The sequence below is a fragment of the Tenrec ecaudatus genome, chromosome 12 (genome assembly GCF_050624435.1).
Source record: "Tenrec ecaudatus isolate mTenEca1 chromosome 12, mTenEca1.hap1, whole genome shotgun sequence".
In the NCBI taxonomy this organism is placed as follows: domain Eukaryota; kingdom Metazoa; phylum Chordata; class Mammalia; order Afrosoricida; family Tenrecidae; genus Tenrec; species Tenrec ecaudatus.
The window spans coordinates 35,576,353-35,601,102 of NC_134541.1; the positions used below are offsets into that span (position 1 = coordinate 35,576,353).

General features: G+C 53.3%; 1 protein-coding gene across 1 annotated transcript; it reads right to left on the reverse strand.

The window, feature by feature from the left end:
- Nucleotides 1-668: 668 nt before the first annotated feature.
- ADRA1D (adrenoceptor alpha 1D) lies at nucleotides 669-24,750 on the reverse strand. The gene is made up of 2 exons (XM_075527822.1): nucleotides 23,637-24,750; nucleotides 669-1,301 (listed from the first exon to the last, which is right to left on the reverse strand). The coding sequence occupies exons 1-2, from the start codon at nucleotides 24,748-24,750 to the stop codon at nucleotides 706-708; spliced, it is 1,710 nt and encodes a 569-aa protein (XP_075383937.1). The 3' UTR covers nucleotides 669-705.

A 24,750-nucleotide genomic window follows, 5' to 3' on the forward strand; every position in this document is an offset into this window, starting at 1 on the left:
TTATGGGGTGCAGGCTAAAGAGGGGACAGCTTACACAGTTTGGACAAAATAGAAGTACTCTTACCAATAAATACGTCTCAAGAGGAGAAATAAAGCTCTGTCCACTTGGCCACCCCAGAGCCCAAGGAGACGTGGTGGGCACTGTGGCCACGGGCTATGTACAGATTGTAAACAGTAAGGCTCTGGAGGGAAATGAGGACGCCGGGTGGGTGAGGGGGTGTGTGTGGAAGGGCTTGGGGTGAGCCCAGGGTTAAATACACCAGGCTTGTATGATGATGGTCATCTTCGTCACCAAAGCTAGTGGGTGGTGGCGACAAGTCCCCTGGGTCCTCCAGTTGGCAGTAGAAGGGGCAAACTTATCCAGCAGGGAGGCTGGGTCCCACCTGTTCCTTCTCAGTAGTGGAGGCAACAGGGACAGCCAGACCAGGCTTCAGTGCCCTCCCCAAGCGGAGAGGCAGGTGGGGTGGTGGTGGTGGCGGTGGTGGTGGCAGTAACTGTCCCAGGCCGACCACAGCCCCTCCGTGCCCAGTCCCTCTAAAGTGAGGCTTTGTGTCGGGGTGGCGGCACCCAGGACTCTCCGCCAGAAAAGGGCCTCGGCTCCTGGGAGGAATGGCACAAAATTCCACCCTATCTAGGTTCCGGTCCCTGCCCACAGAGGCCTCCAGCACAAAGTCCTGTCATTTCCCCTGCCTGGCTCAGGGGTCCTTAAATGTCAGTCTCCCGGAGGTTGCTGTAGTCGGCCAAGTCATAGGCCTGGTAGGGGACACCCTGGGCCACGTCGTGGGGGACGCCAAGGGACACGGCCTCCACGTCGGCGCGCAGGGCGTGGGCGTGCGCGTCCCCGGCGCGCGGCGCGCCCCCGGCGCGGATCTTGTGGGACAGGCTGGAGACCTTGGCCCGCAGCTGGGTGGTGGGGCTCCGGAGGGGCCCGAGCAGCCGCCACTCGCGGAAGCCGCAGACCGCTTTGCGCCCGTCCGCCGCCTCGGGAGGGCCGGGGGCGTCGCGGGCCGAGGGCGCCGTGAGGGCCAGCGGGGCCCCGGGGAGCGCGGAGCCCGGGCTGGGGACGCAGTCGGGGTGCGGGCCGGCGGTCGAGGCCCGCCAGTGGTGGCCATAGACGCGCCAGAGGGGACGCCGGCGCCGGCGCCGGCGGCACTGGCAGCGCAGGAGGCGGAGGAAGGCGCGCTTGAACTCCCGGCTGGAGCAGGGGTAGATGAGCGGGTTCACGCAACTGTTGAAGTAGCCAAGCCAGAAGATGACCTTGAACACGCCCTCGGATGGCTTCAGCTGCGGGAACAGGGAGCCTGGGGAGCCAGAGAGATGCGGGTTAGGTCCTGCAGGGCGGGGAAGGACCAGGCAGAACCTGGCCCAGGGTGCACCCCATGCTGCAAATCCCACTGCAAAGAGCAGAAAGCCTTATGTGGCTCCTGGAGGGGCGCCTGGTGGTTTCGAATGGCCGACCCGAGGGTTAGCAGCCCTGCTCATAGCAGACTGCACCCCCAGGGCTGGCGAGTTGATCCCCATGGACTTTCCCCGAGGCTCCTAGATATACAACGGGGGCTTCAACAGGTCGCTGGGAACTTTCTAGAACCTTTTAACTCCATTTTGCCCGTGAAAAATTTGTAGCCCCCTCTTGTATGATTCCGGGGGTCCATGGACTTGGGTGGGAGGAAACATTTATCTTCCTTTTTACATACCTCCCCCTGAAACGGTATATTCCCTTCAATGATGAGTGTGGGTCATAGAGTTTGGCAAAACGTATGAGTGGGCTGTTTTTGTAGGTCAGAACAGGTACCCTGGCGGTTGTTTCATCTGGTCTGGCTGAATGCTAGAAATACCCCTGATAGTTTCCCTATCGTAGTTATTGCAGATCCTTTGACATACAGTTTCTGCTCCTTGTTATTTGGAAATGCCAGTCGTTAGAACCCGCTGTTAGTGAAGGAGGAGGCCTGGTCGCATAGTGGTTATGCACTGGTCTGCTAACTGCAAGGCTGGCAGTTCAGAAACACCAGTTGCTTTGTGGCGGGGTGGGCTTTCTACTCCCACAGTGAGAAGCAGCTCAGAAACTCACAGGAGCAATGCTGCCCTGTCCTGTGGGTCACTGAGTCGGAATCCCCCCGGATGACGGGGAGTTGGGTTTTTTATTTTGGTTCGTGAAGAAGCACGTTTATTACTAAATCAGCTATTTTGAGATTTCTATCTGTAGTGAAGATCAACTTCTGGGAATGGATAGTGACGGGGCAGCACATTTGGTGACGCAATCTGCCCCTGCCTGGTACACGTTCAATTGATGAAAATGGCAAACATCTTGTTATAGGTGTTTTTCTACCATAAAATTAAAAATATATGTCATATTCGTTTCACTTGTAACCCTTGGCGTTTTATGTTATGTGTTTGCAAGCGTGACTCTGAGAGGGGACCTGTTGTCTTCCCCAGATGCCTAAGGAGTACACAGCATGGATAGGAAGGGTACGAACCCCTACATTCAAGGTAGGCCAAGACTTGCTCCTAAGGAGCCCTGGTTGGACAGAGATTCGGTGCTTAGCTGCTAACCGGAAGGTGGTGGGTGGAGCCTACCAGCTGTTCCGTGGGAGAAAGATAATGTACAGAGTATATATACCACTGGGGTATATATACCCTCTGGGGACAGCGATCTGTCCTGGACTGTAGCTATAAGTCAGTATCCAGTTCACAACCTTTTTTTTTGTTTTTGATTTTTGTAATTAAAACCATGACCTTGTTTCCTAAGAAGCACAGTGAATAAAGTACCGTGGGCACAGAGGCGGGAGTGATGGTGGTGCTCTGTATGTACCTGGGGGGTGGGGGTGAGGTCGGGCTCAGCGAACCTTCCAGGGCCCCAATGGATGAGACCAGAGGCCAGCAAGCTAAGGAGGAGCAGAGGACATTGCAGGGGGATGAGGAAGGCCAGTTTGGGACCTGGGAGTAACCTTAGGACAAATCCAGCAAACTACATGTCAGGGCTGAAGGACCTTAAGTGCAGAGAAGTTCAACTTTTAATAAGACTTTTTTTCCTAATCAGGTGAAAGATGATTCTGGAATTAAACATCCATAAACACTGTCTATGGGCAGGATAATGGGGCTATCCCAGTGGAGGGGGCTGGAGAAGGCTTCTGGGATGGCTCTGAGGGGACAGGGTACCAGGTAGTTGGGATGGTAGATGCTGGAATCTGAACTGTGCTAGAAAGCTCCTCTTGCCTATAAACCTCTCTCCTGGGACACCCACCATGGACTGAAAGGAGGCCATGTGTCTACAACCGACACCCAGCAAAGCAGAAAGACATGGCCCTAGAAGCAGAGGCCACTCTCATCCTCACTCATCTGAAGCAGCAGCACGGGCAGGCAGGGGTATCCAATCCATCCGGGGTGGAGGGGTCTTCTAGGCCAAATAGGCCAAGGGGGCGGTGGTCCTTGACAAATCGTAGGCCCTACCCTTTCTTCCTCTTGCCTCTAAGAAAATCAAGGCAATCCCTACCAATGTGGAAAAGGCACCACACTCTCTTCTCCACCCTGGGAGACACATCACTCAGCATGTTCCAGCCTCCAACAGATAGGGAGAGTTTCAGGTATGAGACTTCTCAGAAGAGGGCAGTCATGTGGGGTCACACAGTCCATCCTGTCAAGCCTTGGTCACGCAAGTCCCTGGGGCATCCAACCCTCCCTTTCCTTGTCAGAGAAACAGGGGCAACATTGTTTGTCTGGAAGGGATTTTGTGAAGGTTCATCTATTTTAAAACTGAGCTCTTAGCTAGCTCTTAATCCACTCTGTTTTCGCCTCCTTCCTAATTGTGTGGCCTTGAGAGGAGAAACTTGGGTCCCGGGAAGGGATCCAGTTCCCAGGCCTGGAGAGTGGCCAGAACCAAAGCTAGAATCTGGTGGGCTTGGGGAGGCTGGGGTATCCATCAGGGAGTGCTCCTGAGATGCTACCCCTGGGAGGGCTGGGCAATTGGTTTTGGAATGTGGGGGCTACTCAGTGGACCTCAGCTTCCAGGAAGGTGACCCCCAAGAACAGAGTCCCTCAATGGCTGCAAAGTAAGACAGACGCCTGAAAATAACTTTCTGACTTGGGCTACAATTCTTTCTTTTATATTTAGCCCAGGATGACAAATCAGTAGACTATGCTGTAAGTGGTGAGGCAAAGCTGGCCAAAGGGCATTGCTATTAGTGAGGTCTGAAGTAGGATTGGTAGGTAAGAGGGTAGGGAGTGTGGCCGGGGTCTGGTTGTAAGCAAGATTGTTCTAACTGAGGCTCAACCAATGTGTACGGAGGCCGCCTGGGACTTCCTTACACACAAAGGAGCTGGTATTCAAACTCAGTCTCTCGGTCGCAAGACTTTCCCACCGTATCCTGTTGAGCGTCTGTCTTACTTTGGCCTCTCCCAGACGCTGAGCTGGAGACAAGGATTCAAATACAAGTTGTTGTTTTGGGGGTAAGTGAAGCACCCGTAGCTGGAGGAGGAAGAGAGACATGAGAAGAGAAGGCAGCCAAAAGAGGTGTGTTATCCAGCCGTTCCTACTAGAGTGACTAGTGAGCCTCACTGGAAATCCAAGGGCAGAGGTGGTGGGGTGGAAGGCATGTCTGTCTTGCAGAGGGCGACTACACTTTGGTTGCTGGGTGGGGCGGCCTGCCAGTGGGTAAAATGGTCAACTTTCAGTATATGACCCACTGATGAAAAAATAAGCTCAGCATCATGTCCTAATTGGGCATTTTTGACCCAGTTCAGCCCTTGGTGATCCAAGCTCTGTACTATGAACCAGGACTTTAGACTCTGGCCTTTTGAGGTGTACAACATCCTTCAGAGGTCACACCAGAAGGATCCGCCTTGAACTCCCACTAAGTGAACCGGACTCCACCTTAAACACACCGGGAGCAGATTAGAGGCGCTGAAACACTCCCATGGGCCTAAGGCTGCCATGTGAGAAGCAGATGACTACTATCCCAAGGTTATGGATGTGGAGGACACTGGGTGTTAGTTAGTTCAGTTCAGAATTCTTGGCTTGAAGGTGCCCAGTAGATGGCAACTCAGGACTACCACATACATTCTACTTTTGTCCTCTCTTTGCCTTTTTAGGACATGTTTATTCCTGATCTGCCTTTGTCATGAATGAAAGTTTCCCCTTTCCCCAAACCCTCATTGTGTAGATAGTGTCCAGTCGCCTAAGTTCTTAATCAGTACCAATCAACAGTCCATGTATTTTGGTCAAGGAAGAAGACATGTCCTGGCATTGATGGTGGTGATGGGTACACAGTGCTTATGAGTGTGACTGAACTACTGAAATGTATGTTACGTGAATTGTATGTCGGTCAAACTGTTAAAAACTAGCTTAAAAAAAGTGTTTTTTTTTGTTGTTGAAAAAGGTGTGTTATCTAGGAGCCCAGGGTGGCTAAGTACTGTTAACTGGAAGGTCAGAGATCACAGGTGCCGCAGGAGGCAGATGAGACAGCCTGCTTCAGTCCAGATGGCAGCCTGGGAAACTCTGTGGGCAGGTCTACTCTGTCCTACAGGGTCACTATGCGCTGGATCTGACTTGATGGAGTTCTTCATTTAAAAAAACAAAACAATGAGTTATTCCTCTGGCTAAACAGGGGCTTCAACTCACTGGGGAATTCTGAGTGACTGTGAAGAATATGTACCCCAATGTCATCCCACCAGTGGGGTGAGGGAGGTGGGATATTGACATTCCCACCCTACCAGTTATCGGTTGGGCTACTCCCTTGGGCGTTAATTTTCTGCACCTCCTGCCTGCTGCATGGGTGAGCAGGGAGGATTTGGGTGGGCAGAGGAAGCCTGGGGTAAGAGATGCAGATGGGGTATTGGGGTGGAAGTTGGCCCACCTGTACTACAGGTGTGGTGGGAAATGCAGATATCTGTGCTTTGGGCTCCACAAGCGCAGCGCCCAAGAGGCTGGTCCTCTGTCCCCAGCCCAAGGGCAAAAGGCGAGCTTCATCCCTCCCCTCTTCCCAGAGGGCTCTGGTGTACTGCCAACGCTTCCCTGCACCTGCTCCACTCTCCCGCACTGGCCCACAGCCTCTCTGGAAAGTCTGAAGGGATTGGTTGCTCACTGTATGCCAGGAGAGTAGGCCAGTAGAGCTGTTCCTGAGGATGGGCACCTGGCTCGTGGGCACAATGCCTTCTTGTTGCCTATCTGTGGGGGCATCAATGGACAGTGTCCTTCCTAGCCTTCCCCTCCCCCAGCCACTCGGAGTTACACCTGGCTTGTGTGTCTGGTGTTAGCTTCTCTAGCAGTCTGACACACACTTTTGACAGCCAGCTCCTGTCTCAATGGGCAGACTGACTGAGGGCGCAAGGCCAAGGCTACTCTCTCTGTGCCTCAGCAGCCTCCTCCTCTGCCCAGAGCTGGCTCGGCCTCCTACGCTCCACATTCTCCATAGCCTATTTTACAGTTACCCTTGCAAAGAGAGGTACCCTTGTACGGTGCCCTCTGCAGCCTCCTACCTCTGGGCCCAGCATCCAGCCTCACCCCCTCTTCTTCCTTGTCACTCCGATTCCACTGCCTTGTACCCCAGTCAAGTGGCCAGGCTGACTTCTCCCTGCTTTCTGGCCCCAGGGAGCTCCTCCATCTTCCACTGGGAGTTTTGCATAGTTTCCAGAAACGCCCTGTCAAATAGATCTTGGCTAAAAGCAGAGACTATGAGGAGGCTTCAAAAGCTAAAAGGATTCCAGTATCTTGCAATGGTCAACACTAGCCTGGCCCTGCCCCAGTGTCCCACCTACGCAGCCCCCAGCCCAGGGGCCTTGCTCTCACTTGACCTGGGGGCTCACCAATAGCTTCCAGGATGTCACGCCCCTAGGAGCCCCCATTCCCTACTCCTTGGGTTCTCCCATTGCTTCTTCCTATAGCCAAGTGTAGGGCTGCCCTTGGGACTTGAATCTCTTTTTGTCTCCTTGTCTTGGCTTCCATTCAGTTTTGTGGTTACTTCAGTTTTCAGTAATCATTCTTTTATTCCCAAACGTTTTCATTCTCAACAGTAACTCTGGACTCTGGAAGCCTAACTCCCCACTTCTCCCTCCCTGTAGCCTTTGATCACCATGAATCTGCATCTGGTCTCCAGCCACTTGCTTATTTTCAATATTTCATGCATGTGCAGGCTTAATTTCCTTCACGTGCATTCTAGGGGTCGCCCATGGCACACACCCGTGGGACTTTAGCTCCCTCTACGGCTGCCTGCGGAGTCTTCCATAGGGAGCCAAGCCAGGCGGGGTTTACCCAGGCATCTGCTGGTGGACACTGGGGGTGTTCCCACCGCGTGGCCACTGTGGGCACTGGCATCTGGGTTTGAGCTCCTGCTTTCACGTCTTTGGGGTCTACACCGAGGAGGGGCATTGCTGAACCATCTGGCAATTCTGGGTCTTTGAGGAAGCACCAAACTGGCTTCTCACAGCAGTCACACCAGCAAAGGACGCGGACAGAGCCGTGAGTTTCAATACTAACTTTAGGCCGACAAGGCCACATGTCCATCTCCAGTGCAGACCATTTTCTTGAAGTCCAGACTCACAGATCCAGCTGCCCCCAGACATCTCCACTGGGGTATCTCCTGACATCCCACATCGATCTCGCACTCACGTGTCATCAGGGCCGACAGTCCGTGAATGCGGTAAGCAAGGCAAACACCACTGTGTGTGTTTGTAGAACTTGCACAGGGGGAAATGAAGGAGCAGGGCAGTAAGCAAGGTGTGCATAGAGCTATGTGGGAGCAGGAAGAAGGAGAGGGAGAATGGGGGGGTGGCATATGAGAGAGGGCAGAGAAAGATAGGCTGGCTGGTGGCATGCTTTTGGGACAAGGGGATCAGGAGAAGCCTGCTGCAGATGGGACACTGGAGCCAAATGAGGGAGTGTGGACATGTGGGGGAAGAGCATTGCCAGGCGGAGCCACAGGATGTGCCAAGGCCCTGAGGTGGTCCGGGGTGTCTGAGGGACAAGAGGGAAGTGAGTGTGCATGGGAGAGCGCGACTGCAGGCCAGGGGGAAGGAGGTGACGTCAGAACTCCATCACTCTTCCCTTTGCCCCTTCTCCACCCTTTTCATTCCATCTCCACTCCATCTCTTAATCTCTGACCTGGGGCAGTTCAGCAGCAGCTCACTGATGTCTCCCTCGCCACCGCCCCCCCCCCCCGCCCCACCTGAGTCTATTCTCTATCCAGCAACCAGATTAGTTCTTTTAAAATATTCTCATGGAAAGACTATTAGCTTTTCATTCTATTTCTCTCTCCATGAATTCTTTGAAGCCCCTTCCTTATATAAATGGATCTTCTCGTCTCTGCTCCCGAGCTTCTGACAGCTTCCTGCCCACATCAGAATAGGAGCCTGCACAGCTCAGCACGTCCTGCCCCTGCCTACTCGCTGCACTCTAGCCTCTTATTCTACCTACCTCAGGGCCTTGGCACTGGCCTTTCCCTGTCTGGAACACGTCCCAGATATCCATAGGCTCACACACGCACCTTCTTGGGGAGGCCATCCTGACTTCCTCTGTAACCCCACCATGTGCTACCCGGCTCCTTAGCTGACTCTAGTTTCTCCCTGGGGGGTGCAAATGGTGAAGGGCTAGGCAACTAACCAAAGGGTTGGCAGTTCAAATTAACCTGGGTGCACCTTGGAAGTCAGGCCTGACGATCCGTTCGGAAAGGCCACAGCCATGGACAGCCCGCGAAGCAGTTCTGCTCTGCTCACAATATGACTCACCACCCCCACTGTACTCCGAGTTCTCATCCATTCTGTCCACTGTCTTGCTCTCTGCGGCCCAGTTCCAAAGGCAGGGTCACATCTGTTTGCTTGGCTCCGCGTTCCCGGTGCTCGGGAAACCTTGTGAGTGCACTGTAGTGACTCTGCACCCTGAGTTTGCTGAAGGGATCTTCCTTCTTCATCCTACACGTCCACCTGGTCACCACTGGCCGGTATGGTGGACTCTCTCTCCCTTCCCTTTGTCCGAGCCCTCTGCTGAGCCTGTCCTCTCATCCTGTGGCGGCAACCCTAGTCCTTCCCAGCTGCCTCCAGCCTCGTGGTTTCCATTCCTCAGTTACTGGGCTGCTCTCTCTTAAAAATGGTTCCCGTCCTGTCCTTCCCCTTCTAAGAATTGCCCGGGGCTTTGAGCAGCTCTGGGGAATAAGCCCAACTGCCTTTGCCCTGTCTTCCAGGCCCCAGACTTGTTTTCCTCCCTCGTAACTACAGCTCCAGTAACCACAAGCAGCTCTCCCCACCGGGGCGGGGCGGAGCGCTCCCTCCATCTCTCTCATAGCCCAAGGCACCACTCGTCCCTCCTACCCAGCCCACTGCCTTTAGCTCAGATGGTCTTCCTCAGCAAGTCTGAGCCAGGGGTTCCTTTTCCTGCACGTCTGCACTGTAATAGAACGGTTTGCTTGCACGAGAAGATGTTTTATCCCACGTGGTCTCCTGAAGCCCCAAACCAAATCAGTTACCAGTGTGTCGATTTTGACTCAGGTTGCCCTGTGTGTTTCGGAGTAGACTCATGCCCCTTCGGGTCTTCATGGAGGGCCCTTTCAGAACCAGGTCACCAGGCCGCTCTTTGAGGGGTCTCTGGGTGGGTTCCAAACACCAACCTTTTGAGTCGTAGCTGAGCACGACCTGTTGTGCCACCATGAGACTTCTGGTAATCTCTGGAAGGTGAGGATGGGATTTTCTTTCCACCCCACCTCGAACACAAGGGCCTGGCACCACAGGGTCTGCTGGGTGAGTCCACTGATCCGTGAAGAGGCAGGACAGGAGAGACAGTGCTGTCAAGGGCCGGGCCCTTTGTGTCAGACGTCTCATTTAGTCCCTACCGCACTCTGGTTCAGAGCTGTGACGCCCCTGGCCTGATGTCTCCCAGAGGGGTGGCAAAGGTCAGGCTCTGAACTCTGGGCAGTCTCGTGTTCATGGCCTTGGCCTTTTCAGGACATCTTCAAAGGATAGAAACAGGCCCTGCCCTGGTCTTCCAAGGGCCCTGAGGTCAGAAGCTATAACCACTTGCTGTGTTCCTTCCTGGCCTGCCCCTTGGACAGAACACCCAGCCCCTTCTCCGGGGCCTTTGCCTTAGCCATGCTACCGCTGGTCTGCCCGCCTCTCTCCACAGCGGCTCTCTCCTGTCTTCAGCCTGAGTCCCAAATGAGCTTCTCCTGGAGCATGCTGATGGTTAGCTCCTCTCCGCTGGGGGTCTTGAGAGGCGGTAGTGGGTCCTGCAGTCGTGCCTTGAGCACTTCTTAATTCTGTTTGCACCAGCCCACGCGGCTTCTGCTGGCCTCCTGTCTAGTCTCGGGGTGCCCTGCGGGGCCTGGCCATGTGGGGTTTGGCTTCCATGTGTCCGTGCTCACAGAGACCACTCAGAAGGAGTGGGCCTGCTGGGTGTGTGTCTCATGAATCTGTGTCAAACCCCAACCACCTGGGAGGAACCTCAGGGAGATGCTAGGCCATCTCCTTTCCCTGTGTCATGTCTCTGCTCAAATGTCACTCTTAACAGTTGACGGCTGGGGCGCTACCAAGGTTTCCTTGGCCTGGTAGCTACTCCGTGTCCCCAGCCACTGTTGAATGTTGGCTGCTAATGTCTCAATGGGCACCGTGTCAAGTGGGGGAAATGGCACTTTCCTCAGGGGACAGAAGGCAGCCAATGATGGACTAGTGTCAAGATAAGACAGGCTGGCCCCTTGCCTCAAGACGCGGTGCATTCTGGGCCCTCTGCTCCATGGCTACGGGTTGGTAGTCTTCCTTCAATGAGCAGCTTCAGGTGCAGGCCGGACATTGTAGCCCGAGAGCACACCCTTAGTTTAGCTCTGTCTGCAGCCCCATCCCGCTTCCCTCACAGGTTTCTCGAGCGATCCTGCCCCAATTCCTCACTTGATAGGAACCCCAAATTAGACTCTGCTTCCAGGAGAGCCCCAACCCAAGACCCTGCCAAGTGCACGGACATGTCTGCCGGCCCCTCTGCCTGCTCTGGAACTCTGGATCCAGGGATGGATTAGGCCTCCTTGCTGTTATGGGTTGAACTGTGTTCTCCCCAAACAAATACGTGGGCATCGTAGACTGGGGCTCCTGGGAATGTGCCAGTGTCTCTAGTGACCACGAGGCTGTCTTGGGGCAGTGGGCCTGGTGCACCAGGGCTGGTGTCTGCATTCCAGGCATGAAGAGACCCGCAGAGAGGAAAATGCCACACAGAGACAGTCAGGAGAAGAGGGAGGCGGATAGCAGAATTCTACCTGGGAAGATCTGGGGCCGCCAGAAGCTCAGAAAGACCAGGTTGGGTCCTCCTCCAGGGCCTTCTGACAGAACACGGTCCGGATGAGCCCTGGATTCTGGACTTCCTGCCTCCAGAATGGTGAGGGAACACATTTTGGCTGTTTTAAGCCACTCAGTGTGGCTCCTTGGTGACAGCCACCCTCTGGACGGAAGCCCACCTCCTCAGTGGCTGTGATGACTGCATTTTACGTCAACTTGATGGTACTGGCACGAGAGTGTAGGGGTGGAGTCTCACCTATCAATCAGGTTACAGCCTGATGATGCCTCTTTGGGGGTGTGGCCTTTAATAAGACACACTGGGCACTTCTCTCTCTGGCTCTTCACCTTCCCGTTTGCCTGGATTGTGTATCTGGCTCTGGTGTTGGCAGCTAGGTGGCCTGCCTTCATCTCTGGGAGCTGCCAGCACCTGGCCATGTGCCTGCAGACCTTGAATCCAGGTGACTCTGCACCCACTGGCCTGTGATCTCCCAGCCTCCCTCTTCATCTTCCTGCTTTATCCTCCAGCAGCCAGGCAAGTCATCTGGGAGCTCCGGCTAGCATCGGACCCATGAACTTGAAGTGGACTCGACTGGGTCGCTTTTTTGATATGAAATTCTTTCTTATACATATATGAGTATTACTGATTTTGCTTCTCTAGAAAACTTAGTCTCACACAAGGGGGGTATTTCTCTTTTACAAAAATAAAGGTAAACCTTATTTTCTAGTGATGTCCACTGAGTCAGTGGCCAACAGCATCAGTGAGCGGCCGAGGGTCCAGATGGTAGTCTCTGAGCTGAAAGAGATCGGTGCTCACTGGAGCAATGGCTGATTTGAGGTTTGGGGTGGGAGAAGTGTAAGTGGAGCGTGGGACGTCTCACTGGGTCATGCTCTGCTTGTAGAACTGTGCTATGTCTCAGGCCCAACCCGGAAGGGGACCACTGGTATAAGATGAACCTGCTGAGCTCCCAACACATGGGAATAATGTCACATTATGACATCATCACGGTCCTAAGCCACCCCACTGGTCACCTCTGGGAGGAATACCAGAGAGATGCTGTTTACTCTGAGAAATCATTCTCTTTCAGTGAACCAAGCAGCTCATGCGCATTCTATTTTAGAATGCCAGGGAGTAAATGCAGCAGGAATGGTGGAACTGAAATACCACTACTTTAGGTCAGGATGGGTCCAGGTCATGGTCCACAGCTGCTAAAACTAGCAGGTAAAAGGCTCATGGGACACTTCATAAGGGGCACCTTATAATGTCAGGGCGTCAGGACCTGATCCCTTGAGCTAGCACAACACCATGACAAAGATTTTTTTGACTGAAATGCAGACCCTGGATCTGATCAGGCCACTTCATTGGGAAGTCGGAGACAGAGGAACAGGTTAACAACCCTGTGGGGAAGCAAATCACAGGCTGAACGCGTTCTTTGGGACCAATAGTCTGTTTCCCACCCCCTTCTCCCTTCTTTTAATCAAAGAAATGGAAAAGAAAAGCAGAGGAAGGGGCAACTTAGCAGTTGTACCCAGGAGACAAATCAACTAAACTGAAACTGACGAGGCAATTGGCAACATATTCCAGATGATGGCAAACAATTGTTTTTCTGGATCATACTAATAATAGTAGTTTAAAAAGCGTTCCTGTTGTCTAGAACTATGCGTGGTCAAATGTAGAGATGAAGTGGGATTTGATTCAAAATCATTCTCAGGGGTAGAACTTTGGGGGCTGACTTCCTGTTCTGCCCATTGCTTTCTGTGTTGGAGGCTTTTCAGGATGGGAAAAACAGAGACAAGTAACAACAAAAAGGAAAAAAAAATCCAAACAGCAAACCTAGCTCATTGCTGATTCACAGTACTCACTCAATAAATGTTAGTGGTAACAGTAGAATTTATCAATCACTACCCACACTGCTCTTTTCCAATTTCCATTTCACACACACACACACACACACACACACACACACACACACACACACACACACCATCCCTTTTCTGATCAGTTTTGCCTGCGTTTGAACTTCATTGATATATAAAGGGGCTTCAGAGGCCCCAATGAGTCTAGCTTATTGCTGACTCACAGTCACCACTCAATAACCATTAGGAGTTATGCACAAAGTTGAGAAACACAAGGCTGCAGGAATGGCTAATCACTACCAAGCATGGTTGCCTTCGGTGGATCTTGCTGCTCCACGCAGACCCTTGGTAGGGCTGGTCACAAATAGGTCATGGGCTCAGCCACCTTCTCTCTCTGCACACATCCCCTGAGCACCTACTATGTGCTAGGCACTGTGCCAAGGCATAGGCAGGAGAGATAATGCCAGCCCCTTCTTCAGGGGACAGTGGCGGTGATATATCAGTCTTAAGGACTTGGCACCAACAATCCCTCCCTGTCACCATGTATCTGCAGCACCCTGCATGCCCTCAGGGAGCCCATGGAGTGTGGGCATCACTTGACCAACCGTCAGATGTGCTGTGGTAGTTACATAATTTCATGTCAACTTCATAAATAGGTGTAGGGGTGGAATCTAGCCTGTCAATCAGGCCATGCCTGACAATGCCTCCTTGTGGGCCTAGCCTTCTCATGAGGATTCTGGGGACGCTCCCCCTCCCATTTGGAAGACTTGCTGAGCTCTGCGAGAGCCTCCATCTCTCTCTGCTTCAACTTGCTGTTGAAGAGCCACACTCGGAGAACTGGAGGAGCCAAGTGCAGACCTGAACCAGCACTGATATGCTTCTACCACCATTGGATCCACAAGAGTTTGCACCCACTGACCTGTGATCTTCCTGCATTTTGCAACATTGCATGTGACAGCATGAGTCTGAAGAAGGATTTATGGACTAGTACTGGACTTGATCTGGACTGGGTTGGGGAATTTTCTTAATATATAATTACTCTTTGATGAAAGCCCTTTCTTATACACATATGAGTGTCATTGGATTTGTTTTTCTGGTCAACTCGGCCTAACACATGCACCCTTCACACAGGCCTGCCAACGTGTGTTTGTCAATCTGAACACTAGTTCCCCACCAGGACTCACATTCTCTCTTCCTCCTCCTCCTTCCTGCTCCCTCCCTAATTAAGGCACAACCTACAGAAGAGAGTTTCTAAATCCCCATCCAGCTCACTCTTTCCCATTTCTCTGTCTCTCTCTCTCTCTCTCTCTCACACACACACAACTGTGTCACCACTACTGATTTTTATCACCATTGATCAGTTCTTCTTGCTTCTGAAAGCCTCATCTTTCTCCCAAGGAGATGTTGGTGGTTTTGAATTGCTGACCTTGCAGTTCATGGCCCAACAAGTAGCCTGCTGCATCACCAGGACTCTCATCCAGGTTGTTGTTGTGTGTCAGTCATTGCGCAGTTTTTCTTGCTGGGTGGTATTCCCAACCAGACCACACGGCACCTTATCCACTCTCCTGCTGATGGCATTCTGCCTCATTGCCTGCTTCTTCTCCTCATACACTCCATATTCCAGGTCTCCCAAACCACATGGTGCCCACAAACACCACCACTTTTTATGCCCACAAGGAGGCCTGGTGGTGGCGTGGGTTACACTTTGAGCTGCTAACCACAGGTCTACTGTTCAAACCCACCAGCCACTCAGTCCATGAAGGAACGATGAGGCTACTTCTGTAAAGATTTGAAGTCTTGGAAATTTTATATAGGGCCATTGAGAGGAAATCGACCATTTATTTTTAATTTAAGTTTTCTATGCTTACAAAAGTACCTTTTCTTCTGCCTCATGCTGTGTATCAGAAGATGGATAGTGGCAGAGCATTGTCCTCAAAGTATGTGCTTGGGAGGTTGGGAGAGGGGTACCTAAGTAGATCTAGGTGTGGTCAGGCAGGCAAGGAATCTCAAGGGTGCAGACTGTCAGTCAGGGAGATAGGCCCAGGCCTGACTCACGGGTGACTGGAGCTGGCACTAGGATGCTGGCCAGTTGGCCAGGGATGCCCGATCTCAGAGCCTCTGAACAGTTCCTACTTAGAGGGGTATTTCTGAGGCGCCTTGGTTCTGAGCCTGCGTGATGACCACAGTGCCTAATCCAAGGACACAGGTCTGAGTGTAAGTGGGGGGTTGGGTGCCTGGAGCGATGGGGTGGGACTGTCGGGTTTTGGTGGGTTCCATTGGATGTCCCACTTCTGGGCATGGCTGGGGTGCATTTGCCAGGCAAGCCAAGGCCTGCTGGTAATGACAGACCCCAGGGAGGTGTGGCATCTAGAGCAGTGGTTCTCCACCTTCCACAGGCCGTGACCCTTTAATACAGTTAGTTCCTCATGTTGTGGTGACCCCCAAACATAAAATTATTTTCGTTGCTACTTCATCACTATAATTTTGCTACTGTTATGAATGGGGTGACCCCTGTGAAAGAGTCATTCTACCCCCAAAGGTTGAGAACCCACAGGTTGAGAACGGCTGCTCGAGAGGCTGCTGAGATAGAAAGCTCTCTGGAAATGGTTCTTTCCAGCCCCCCTCCCGGGCCTGCAGTGCCTGGGAGAGTCCCCTTCTAAACCAAACCACAGGCCCAGACACTTGGGGAGTGGCAGGAAGGGGACCCTGCCACTAAAGCATCCCAGAGGCAGAAGGCTTTACCCAGGTGGGTACATTTGCAGCCAACTTACCCTTCCCACAATGCAGCTCACCTCGTGCCAAGCCTCTTTCTCAGGGCCCCCTCATGACAGCCTGCATGCAGCCGAGTCGAACTACTTTCCCTCCCAAAACACACCCGTAGGTTTGGGCTCTTCGGCACCTTTACAGGCTAAATGGTCCTGTCAGGAGGGGCCAGAGACAGTTTCTTGTGATTTTCCAGGGCTGCCAGACACCCATCTGCCATGGGAAGGGTTACCCTCTCCACAGGCCCCCAAAGGCTTGGTGGTCACATCCTTGACTGGAATGGGAACCGGAACACCCAAAGCAAATCAGACCAGTTGCCACAGAGCTGATTGAGACTCACATGTGGCCAAGGAGAACTGTGCTCCGTAGGGGTTCACTGTGGGGGACAGCAGGGGGGTTCTCAGAGGTGGATTGTCAGACCTTCAGGGTGGACTCAAATCGACAAGTACTTTGCTTGTTGGCACAATGAGAGCGCTCCCTGAGGACACAGGGGCGCATGGTTAGCATTGATGCTGGGCCAACAGGCAAGAGCTGGGCTGGCTGAGCAGCCAGGCTGTGAGGCCGCTGTCCTTTAGAGAAGGGAGGAAAGACTCCCCTGGGCATGGAGGGAATGCCGGGAGAGTGGGTTTCCTGTAGCTCCAGGAGCCACAGGCTGAACTGCTCTGGAATCACGGAATGAGCCAGGCTGTGTCTAGGATTCTCATGAGTTGACCCCTTGCCTGCCCTGAGGGGACACGTGCTCTGCGGCTGCTCTTCATGGCAGAGGGGGCGCAGATGCAGGTTTAGGGGATGATCCCCAGCCCCTCCCCTGGTTCCTCAGGATTTCAGGGCCTCAGTGTCTATCTCCCCATGTCTCTCAGCCTCTGACTGGGGTCTGCCTCACCAGATGCTGCCCTGTGGCCTGAGACCTCTGATGCTTCATGTGTCCTGTGGCAATGGCTCTCAGGGACCCTGGACCGCTAGGCAGGCTGGCTGCTGGCTGCTGGGTCCTGAGGTGGGTGGGTGGAAATGCTGCCTTCCCTTTGGCTCCGTGGGTGGTAGCATGGGGGAGGGTCACTGAGCTGTGGCCTCAGTGAGTGAACACTCATTCTTATGGGCTTTGTTCCCCCCCCTCCCCCTTCTTATTTTGCTCTTAGTGGTGACAAGGACCTTGAGGAGGGAGTAGCAATCCCACTCCTGACTGCTGCTTTCTCTGCTGCCTTCCTTGGGCTGGGGGAGGAAGGAGGGGGAAGCCCTGCCCCTGAGGGCTCCATCTTCAGCCCCTCTTTTCTCTTCTTCCTTCACTCTCTTTCTGGGAGACTGCACCCCTTGCTCCTGCTCCTACAACTGTCATCACTGGCATTTCACCAAAGTTCTGCATATCTCCACCGCAGACCTGGCGTCTCCATACCTAGCCAAGACCCTTGGCTTCCACAGCCCGGCCCAGAGTAGTGACTCCAAGTGCCCCTGTGCTTCAATGGGGCTGTTCCCTTCCTTGACCTGGGCCCAGAGCTGGAGGTGTCAGCACCCCTGCCTTCCTCCTGACAGCCTTATCCAGCAACTTCCTCCCCCCCCCCCCAAGCAGGCCCTGCCCTCCCCTCTCATTGCTGCTCCTGTCCTCCAAGTCACAACACAACACGGCAGACCTGGGGATTTCGTTCCTGTCCCACCCAATTCCGCTCCATCAGTGCCTCGGGCTCTGCGCTGGGGCCATGAGATGTCCTGGGAGGCCTGGCACAGATGAGTAGGAAAGATGAAACAGCAGCCCCGGAGTGCCGTGGCAGGCACAGGAGCCTCACAGGTGGAGGGACTGAGAAGGCAGTGTATGGGAGCAAGGAGCAGAGGGCCATGGGGTCCAGGGATGGCTTCCAGGAAGAGGAGAACGTTCAGACAGCAGAGCATCACACAAGTGATGACAGGAACAGAAGGACCAGGAAAGCTCACACTCAGTCAGTGACGGGATTGGATGGCCGGCTGTGGTTTCTGCTTCAGTGAAATCCAGCACGGCTGCTACGACAGACCAGCATGGGGCAGCTGCAACCTTGTCATGGTGTGGGGAAAGGCAAAGTGAACAGGACATGCGCTTACATAAATCCTACAGACACACAGATGGCACTGTACATTGGTATGGATACAGGATCTCTAGTAACCATGGTACAAACACAGCTACAAAAACCGTCGAGTCAATACCACCTCATAGTGACCTCATGGAACCAGCAGAACTGCCCCTGTGGGTTTATAAGGCTGTAACTATTTACAGGAGTAAAAAGCCTCCTATTTCTCCCATGGAGTGGCTGGCTGGTGGTTTGGAACTGCAGACTTTGTGGTTAGCAGCCATGATGCCAGGGTTACCTAAACACCCGTATAGGAGTGAGGAGCACCAGACATGCCTCTGGAGATAGCAGAAAATAGAGGAAGGGACAGAGGAGGGGATTTCACGGTGGCTGTGCTTATAGGAGGAGCCCTGATGGCGTAGTGGTCACGTGCTGGGTTGTGATCTGCAAGGTTGGCAGTTCAAAACCACCAGTGGCCCCGTGGGAGAAAGATGGGGTTTGCCACTCCTGTGTAAAGTTACAGTCTCAGAAACACAGGGGCAGTTCTACCCTGTCCTATAGGGTGACTATGAGTTGGCATTGACTCAATGGTAATTGAGTTTAGGTGGGGTTTTTTTTTTTGGTGTATATAATCCGAACTACGTGGACAGCCGCCCTGACGCCGCCCCCCCCCCCCGGCCCCAGGAGAATTCACTTCAGAGGACAGCACTGAAAGTACAGCTCAGAGAGAAGGACATGTCTGATCAGAGCACACAGGAGCAAATGAAGGGGGAGGAAGAGAGAGTGGAGCACATTCTAGTCCACCAAGCGTTGAGGATGATATCCCTCCTCAGAGCAGCCAATGCACAGAGAGGACCATAGTGCTGGCCCCACTATGAGACACGACACCCCTCACTGACCCATAGCTCTACAGGGGACAACACTGGAGGCAGTACAGGAATTGTGCCCAATCTGACCCCACCACACCGAGGCAAACACTAAGGATGTGCAACAGAACAGCAAGGGGAGCAGAGCAAAGAAGTCCCAAGGGAATACCCAATACAGACTTTTGGGCCAGGGCATTGGACACCATCAGACTTGACTGGAAAACAGTCCTAAAGGTCAACAAACAGACCTTGAACTATTTACAGGCTTTCTTTTTGTCATTGGTTTTTTGTTGTTTTGTTTTCTTTTATTGCTTTGTTTTGCTCTGTCTTGTTTTTTTGTGCATATTATTATCTTTGTAGGTCTATCTAGATAAGACAGGTGGGATAAACAATCTGGAGGAGAAAACAACAGGATTTATGGTTCTGGGGGGACACGGGAGAGGGGGAGGGGGAAAAGGATGTGGTTGTTAACAAACCAAGGGACATGGGAACAATAAGTGATCCAAAATCAATGGCAAGGAGGGTGTAGGACGCCTGGTAGGGTGTGATCAAGGGCAATGTAACCAAGATGAATTACTGAAACCCAAATGAAGGCTGAGGATGATAGTAGGACAAGAGGAAAGTAAAAGGAAATAGAGGAAAGAACTAGGAGGAAAAGGACATTTATGGAGGTCTAAATACAAGCATGTACATATGTAAATATATTTATATATGATGATGGAGAAATAGATCTATGTGCATATATTTATAGGTTGAGTATGAAGGTAGCAGATAGGCATTGGGTCTTCACTCAAGTATTTCTTCAATGCAAGAACACTTTGTTCTGTTAAACTGGCATTCCATGATACTCACCTTCCCGACACCATCCCTGAAGACAAATGGGTGCATAAGCAAAAGAAAGCTGATGGTGCCCGGCTATCAAAATATATAGTGTCTGGGGTCTTAAAGGCTTGAGGATAAACAAGTGGCCATTTAGCTTACAAGCAACAAAGCCCACATGGAAGAAGCACACCAGTCTGTGTGATCATGAGGTGTTGAAGGTATCAGATATCAGGGATCAAAGAACAAAAAACCATACCATTGTGAATGAGGGGACGTATGGAGTAGAGACCCAAAGCCCATCTGTAGGCAACTGGACAGCCCCTTATAGAAGGGTCTCAGGAGGAGATGAGCCAGTCGGGGTGCAGTATAGCAATGATTAAACATACAACTTTCCTCTAGTTCTTTAATGCTTCCCCCCACCCCATGATGATCCAAATTCTAACCTTACAAGTCTGGCTAGACCAGAGGATGTACACTGGTGCAGATATGAATTGAAAACACAAGGAATCCAGGACAGATAAACCCCTCAGTACCAATAATGAGAGTAGTGATACCAGCAGGGTAAGAGGAAGGTAGGGTAGAAAGGGGGAACTGAGCACAAGGATCTACATATAACTCCTTCCCTGGGAAACAGAAAAGTGGGTGAAGGGAGACATCGGACAGTGTAAGACACGACAAAATAATAATTTATATATTATCAAGGGTTTGTGTTGGGCGGGAGGTGGGGAAGGAGGGAAAAAATGAGGAGCTGATACCAAGGGCTCAAGTAGAAAGAAAATGTTTTGAGAATGATGATGGCAACAGATGTACACATGTGCTTGACACTATGTATATATGTATGTATGTATGTATGTATGTATTGTGATAAGACTTGTATGAGCTCCCAATAAAGTGATTTTAAAAAGAAAAAAAAAAGGCTTCTCTAGAATGAATCCATTTGATGGCAGTGTTTTGGGGTTTCTTGGTTAATCTGCAAGCTAATAGTCCTAGTGGTGCTGTGGACTAACCATTGGGCTGCTAACCACAAGGTCCATGATTCAAATCTACCAGCTGCTCCTCAGGAGACAGATGAGGCTGCCTGCTCCTGTAAAGGTTTACCGTCTCAGAAACAACAAGTTCTACTAGGTCCAATTGGGCCACTATGATTTATCATCGGAATGGGTTTGATGCCTATAGGTTTGGCTTTTCAATATGGTTGGTCCTTTTGACATGAGAAAGAGATTGGAAACAAGCAGAAACATCTGTTCTGGGTGGGTGATCACAGGGCCGTGGGTGTTTGAGAGATTAGCTTCTCCATTGAAAAAAGCTTGGTGGTACTGTGGGCAAAATACTTGGCTGCTAACTAAAAGGCCGGTGGTTCAAACCCACCAGCTGCTCCAACGGAGAACGATGTTGCTGTCTGCTTCTGTAAAGAGTTAGTGCCTTGGACACCCTGTGAGGCAGTTCGACTCTGTCCTGTGGGTCACTAGGGTCAGCAGCAACTCAGCAGCTATGGGTTGGGTTTGGTGAGGTTTATCTGTGCACTATTCTGTAACCAGAATATTCAAGAGGAGTTCATTTAAAAACTAAACTTGCTGCCATTGAGTCAATGCTGAGTCAGAGCGACCCCTGTGAGTTTCTGAGACTGTCACTGTGTACAGGAGCAGGAAGCCCAGTCTTTCTCCAGAGAAGCTGCGGGTGATTTCAAACTTCCGACCACGTGGATCGCAGCCCAACTCATACCCACTACATTGCCAGGGCCCCCAAGCGAAGTTCAGAGGGACAAAAGAAAGGCCGCAATCTCTAACATGGGTTGGAGAGAATGGGCGGAGCCGGGACAGGGACTGGGAGGAGGCAGCTGGGCTGGAAGTGTTCTCAGTCTTGGGTGGGGTGGGTTGTGAAACAGGGAGAAAATCAGCTTTCCCCTTCATGTCTATTTGCCCTCTCAAGTGTGTTGCTCCGGGCCTCTGAGCTGCTCCCCCACCCCCACTCTCCGTGCCAGGGGACCATTCCAAGTCGGTAATTTATCACTTCTTACTCAGAACTGAGCATCTACCACAACAGCAGATGCCCACGTGCCCTAGTCACAGTCACACAGAGACACGCATGGAATGAGTTGCATTGCTAGCTCAGTGCTGCAGTGCACCTCATACACAGCTACCGTCATCCTCTCTGTCACTCGGGACCTTGCTGCTACTAGTTCAGCCAAGCTTCTGACTAAAATAGGCTTGGAAGAAAGTCCTGGTGATCTACTTCCCCCAATCAACCAATGACATCAGCCTAGGGGTCACAACAGGAAATGGAGGCCCGGAGATTTTAAGTGACTTGCTCACAGTCACACAGGAGAGGGCAGAGCTGGGATTTGAACCCAGGCAGGTTGGCCCCCAGACCTGGGCTCCCACTGCTGAGTCTCTCAGTGGGTACCATGCCGGCTGCTGTGCGCTCAGTGCTTCTGCGATGGCTGAGGGGACACACCTGTCCTCACAGAACTTTGGGGCCGGAAGGAGAAATCAGACACCGAACCACTCAACCCACACTAATGTAATTCCAGCTACTGGTCCAGGGAAGGGAAAGTACTTTGTGCTTCAAGGAGAACACAGAGGAGGGTGCCAGTGAGATCGTGGGCATCAAGTCTTTCTGAGGAGGGGACATTTAAGGTGAGACCTACAAGACCTTGGCAGGGGAGGAGTTGGGGCGGGCAGCACAGAGGGAAGGGACAAGTGCAAAGGCCAAGATACAGGCCTGAGCTGGGCCAGGGGGCCACCTGATGAGTCAGGGGTTGGAGAGTGCCACGACCAAGGGCGGAACAGCCGAGCCACTAAGGCAGAGAGGAGACGGCCACCACGCTGGGCCTTCTGATCACTTGTCCAGGCTTGCCCTTCACAATCCTGGTTCACGTCTGTGGCCCCAGCACGAATGCTCCTCGTGTCCCACTTTAGTTTGAACAATAAATTTGAAGGTCACTGTCTCATACGCCATGGGAGAGGGTTTGGAGTTTGTTCCCAGGGTGGTGGTGGGAAGGCATTGAAGACTTTCAGCAAAGGAGGGACACCGTCTCATTTATAATGTATAAAGGCCACTCTGGCTGCTGTGTGCAGAGGGCCTGCAGGAGGAAGGCTATTGTCCCCTTCCTGACACAGGCACAGCCTCTCTGCCTGGAAGGCCCTTGCAAGGCCTGTGGGGGGCCCTGGGGAGGGCCAGACGTGGGCTGATTGAAGTTGCAGCCATGGGGAACGCAACTCAAGTGTCCCCCAAGATGCTGTTCCCCCTTCTTCTCACTATGTCTGCCCAGCCTTCAGATTGCCCAGCGGGGGGCCTCCAGAGGTGGGAGGAAGCCCTGGAGCAAAGCTACCTAGTTCCCAGGACTGCAGGCAGGCAGCTGGTGGAAAAAACAGAAGAATTCTGCCATCGAAGAGCTAAAGGACACCATCAACATAAGACCATCAACGTAAGACACGGTGATGAATAGCAACTTGCAATTTTTCAAGCTGCCCCGATTCTCTTCCCTTTTCTTCCCACCCTGCCCCCATCTCCAAGAGATTTCAGAAATGAGACCCACGGGCATTCACAAATACCAGCTGGGGCGGGACTAGGAAAGAAACCTTCTGGAGTCTGCCCATGTACATGGACCATGGGGAGTACGTACATGCCTCAGCCCACCTGCTCTGTGCCCCCAGCTCCAGGCCTGGCATTGGTGTCTGGGATGGGCAGTGGGTTATAGATATCTGCGCCATACACACTGGCCACGTATGATGGACACGATACACAATTCCCACAAACCTTTGATATTTAGCGGGATTGGGAGTGTAAAACATGCCCAGGGCTTGTAATAGCAATGAAGCAGAGCAGGCTGGGAAAGTCAGACGCTTGTGAGAAAAAACTCACCAGCTAGAACGGCCTCTGGTCTTCCCATTACCCAGTGGCGCATGCGTGCCCCCTGCTTAAGACACTCATGTTAAGATGAGGAATTTAGGGTCATCCAAGTTGGCATGTGTGTGTGTGTGTGTGTGTGTGTAAAAGACAAAGCTAGGGGTGGGGGGTGGGAGTGGGGGTCAGGGGCTGGTGGGTGGGGGGCACTCACCCAGTGGCAGCACGAAGAAGAAGGGGAACCAGCAGAGCACGAAGACGCCCACCACGATGGCCAGAGTCTTGGCTGCCTTCTTTTCGCGGGAGAACTTGAGCAGCCGCACGGAGAGGGAGCTGCGGAAGTTGTGGCCCTTGGCACTGCGCGCCCCGGGCGTCCCGTCCGCACCGGCAGCAGCGCCGCGACAGTGGATGCGCAGCACCACCTCCGAAGCCTTGCCCCGCTCGCGCTTGACCCCCGCCTCGAGGCTGCGAGTGGTGCTGCGCGCGACCACGTACACGCGGCAGTACATAACGATGATGACGGCCATGGGCAGGTAGAAGGAGCACACGGAGGAGAAGACGGCGTAGCCCGCCTCCTCGGTGATGCCGCAGAAGCGCTCGTCCGGGGGCACCGGCTCCTTCCAGCCCAGCAGCGGCCCCACGGACACCACGAGGGCGACGACCCAGAGGAGCGCCAGGATGGCGGCCGCCTTGCGCTCCGTCATGATGGCCGGGTACTTGAGTGAGTGGCGCACGCCCACGTACCGGTCCACGGAGATGGTGCAGAGGCTGAGGATGGAGGCCGTGCAGCACAGCACGTCCACGGCGGCCCACACGTCGCAGAAGGCGCGGCCGAAGGCCCAGAAGCCCAGCACCTCCATGGTGGCCGAGAAGGGCAGCACCGCGGCGCTCAGCAGCAGGTCGGCCACGGCCAGGTTGACGATGAAATAGTTGGTGACCGTCTGCAGGTGGCGGTTGCAGGCCACCGAGAGGATGACCAGCAGGTTGCCGGCCACGGCGGTGAGGATGAAAGCGGCCAGGAAGACCCCCACGCCCAAGCCCTGCGCGCTCACCACCAGGCCCCCGACGGCCGCCGAGCAGTTCACCTCGCCACCCGCGCCCGTGCCCCCCGGCTCCCCGGCCGCGCTGCCGTTGTCCTCGCCGCCGCCCGCCCCCACCACGCCGCCGCCGCCGCCGCCCGCGGCACCCGGCACGCCACCCACCGCCGGGCCCTCCGAGGCGGCCGCACCGCCCGTGCCGCCCGCGCCCGTGCCTGAGCCGGCGCTCCCGGAGCCGCCGTCCGGGCGAGGTCCCTCGAAGCTGACGCTCAGGAGGGCGCGGAAAGTCAT

Bases quoted from the DNA above. Each gene is read 5' to 3' on its own strand.
- ADRA1D (XM_075527822.1), bottom strand. From the start codon at position 24,750: ATGACTTTCCGCGCCCTCCTGAGCGTCAGCTTCGAGGGACCTCGCCCG. The intron at 1,302-23,636 runs GTGAGTGCCCCC...CTGGCTCCCCAG, and splicing joins CTTCTTCGTGCTGCCACTGG to GCTCCCTGTTCCCGCAGCTG.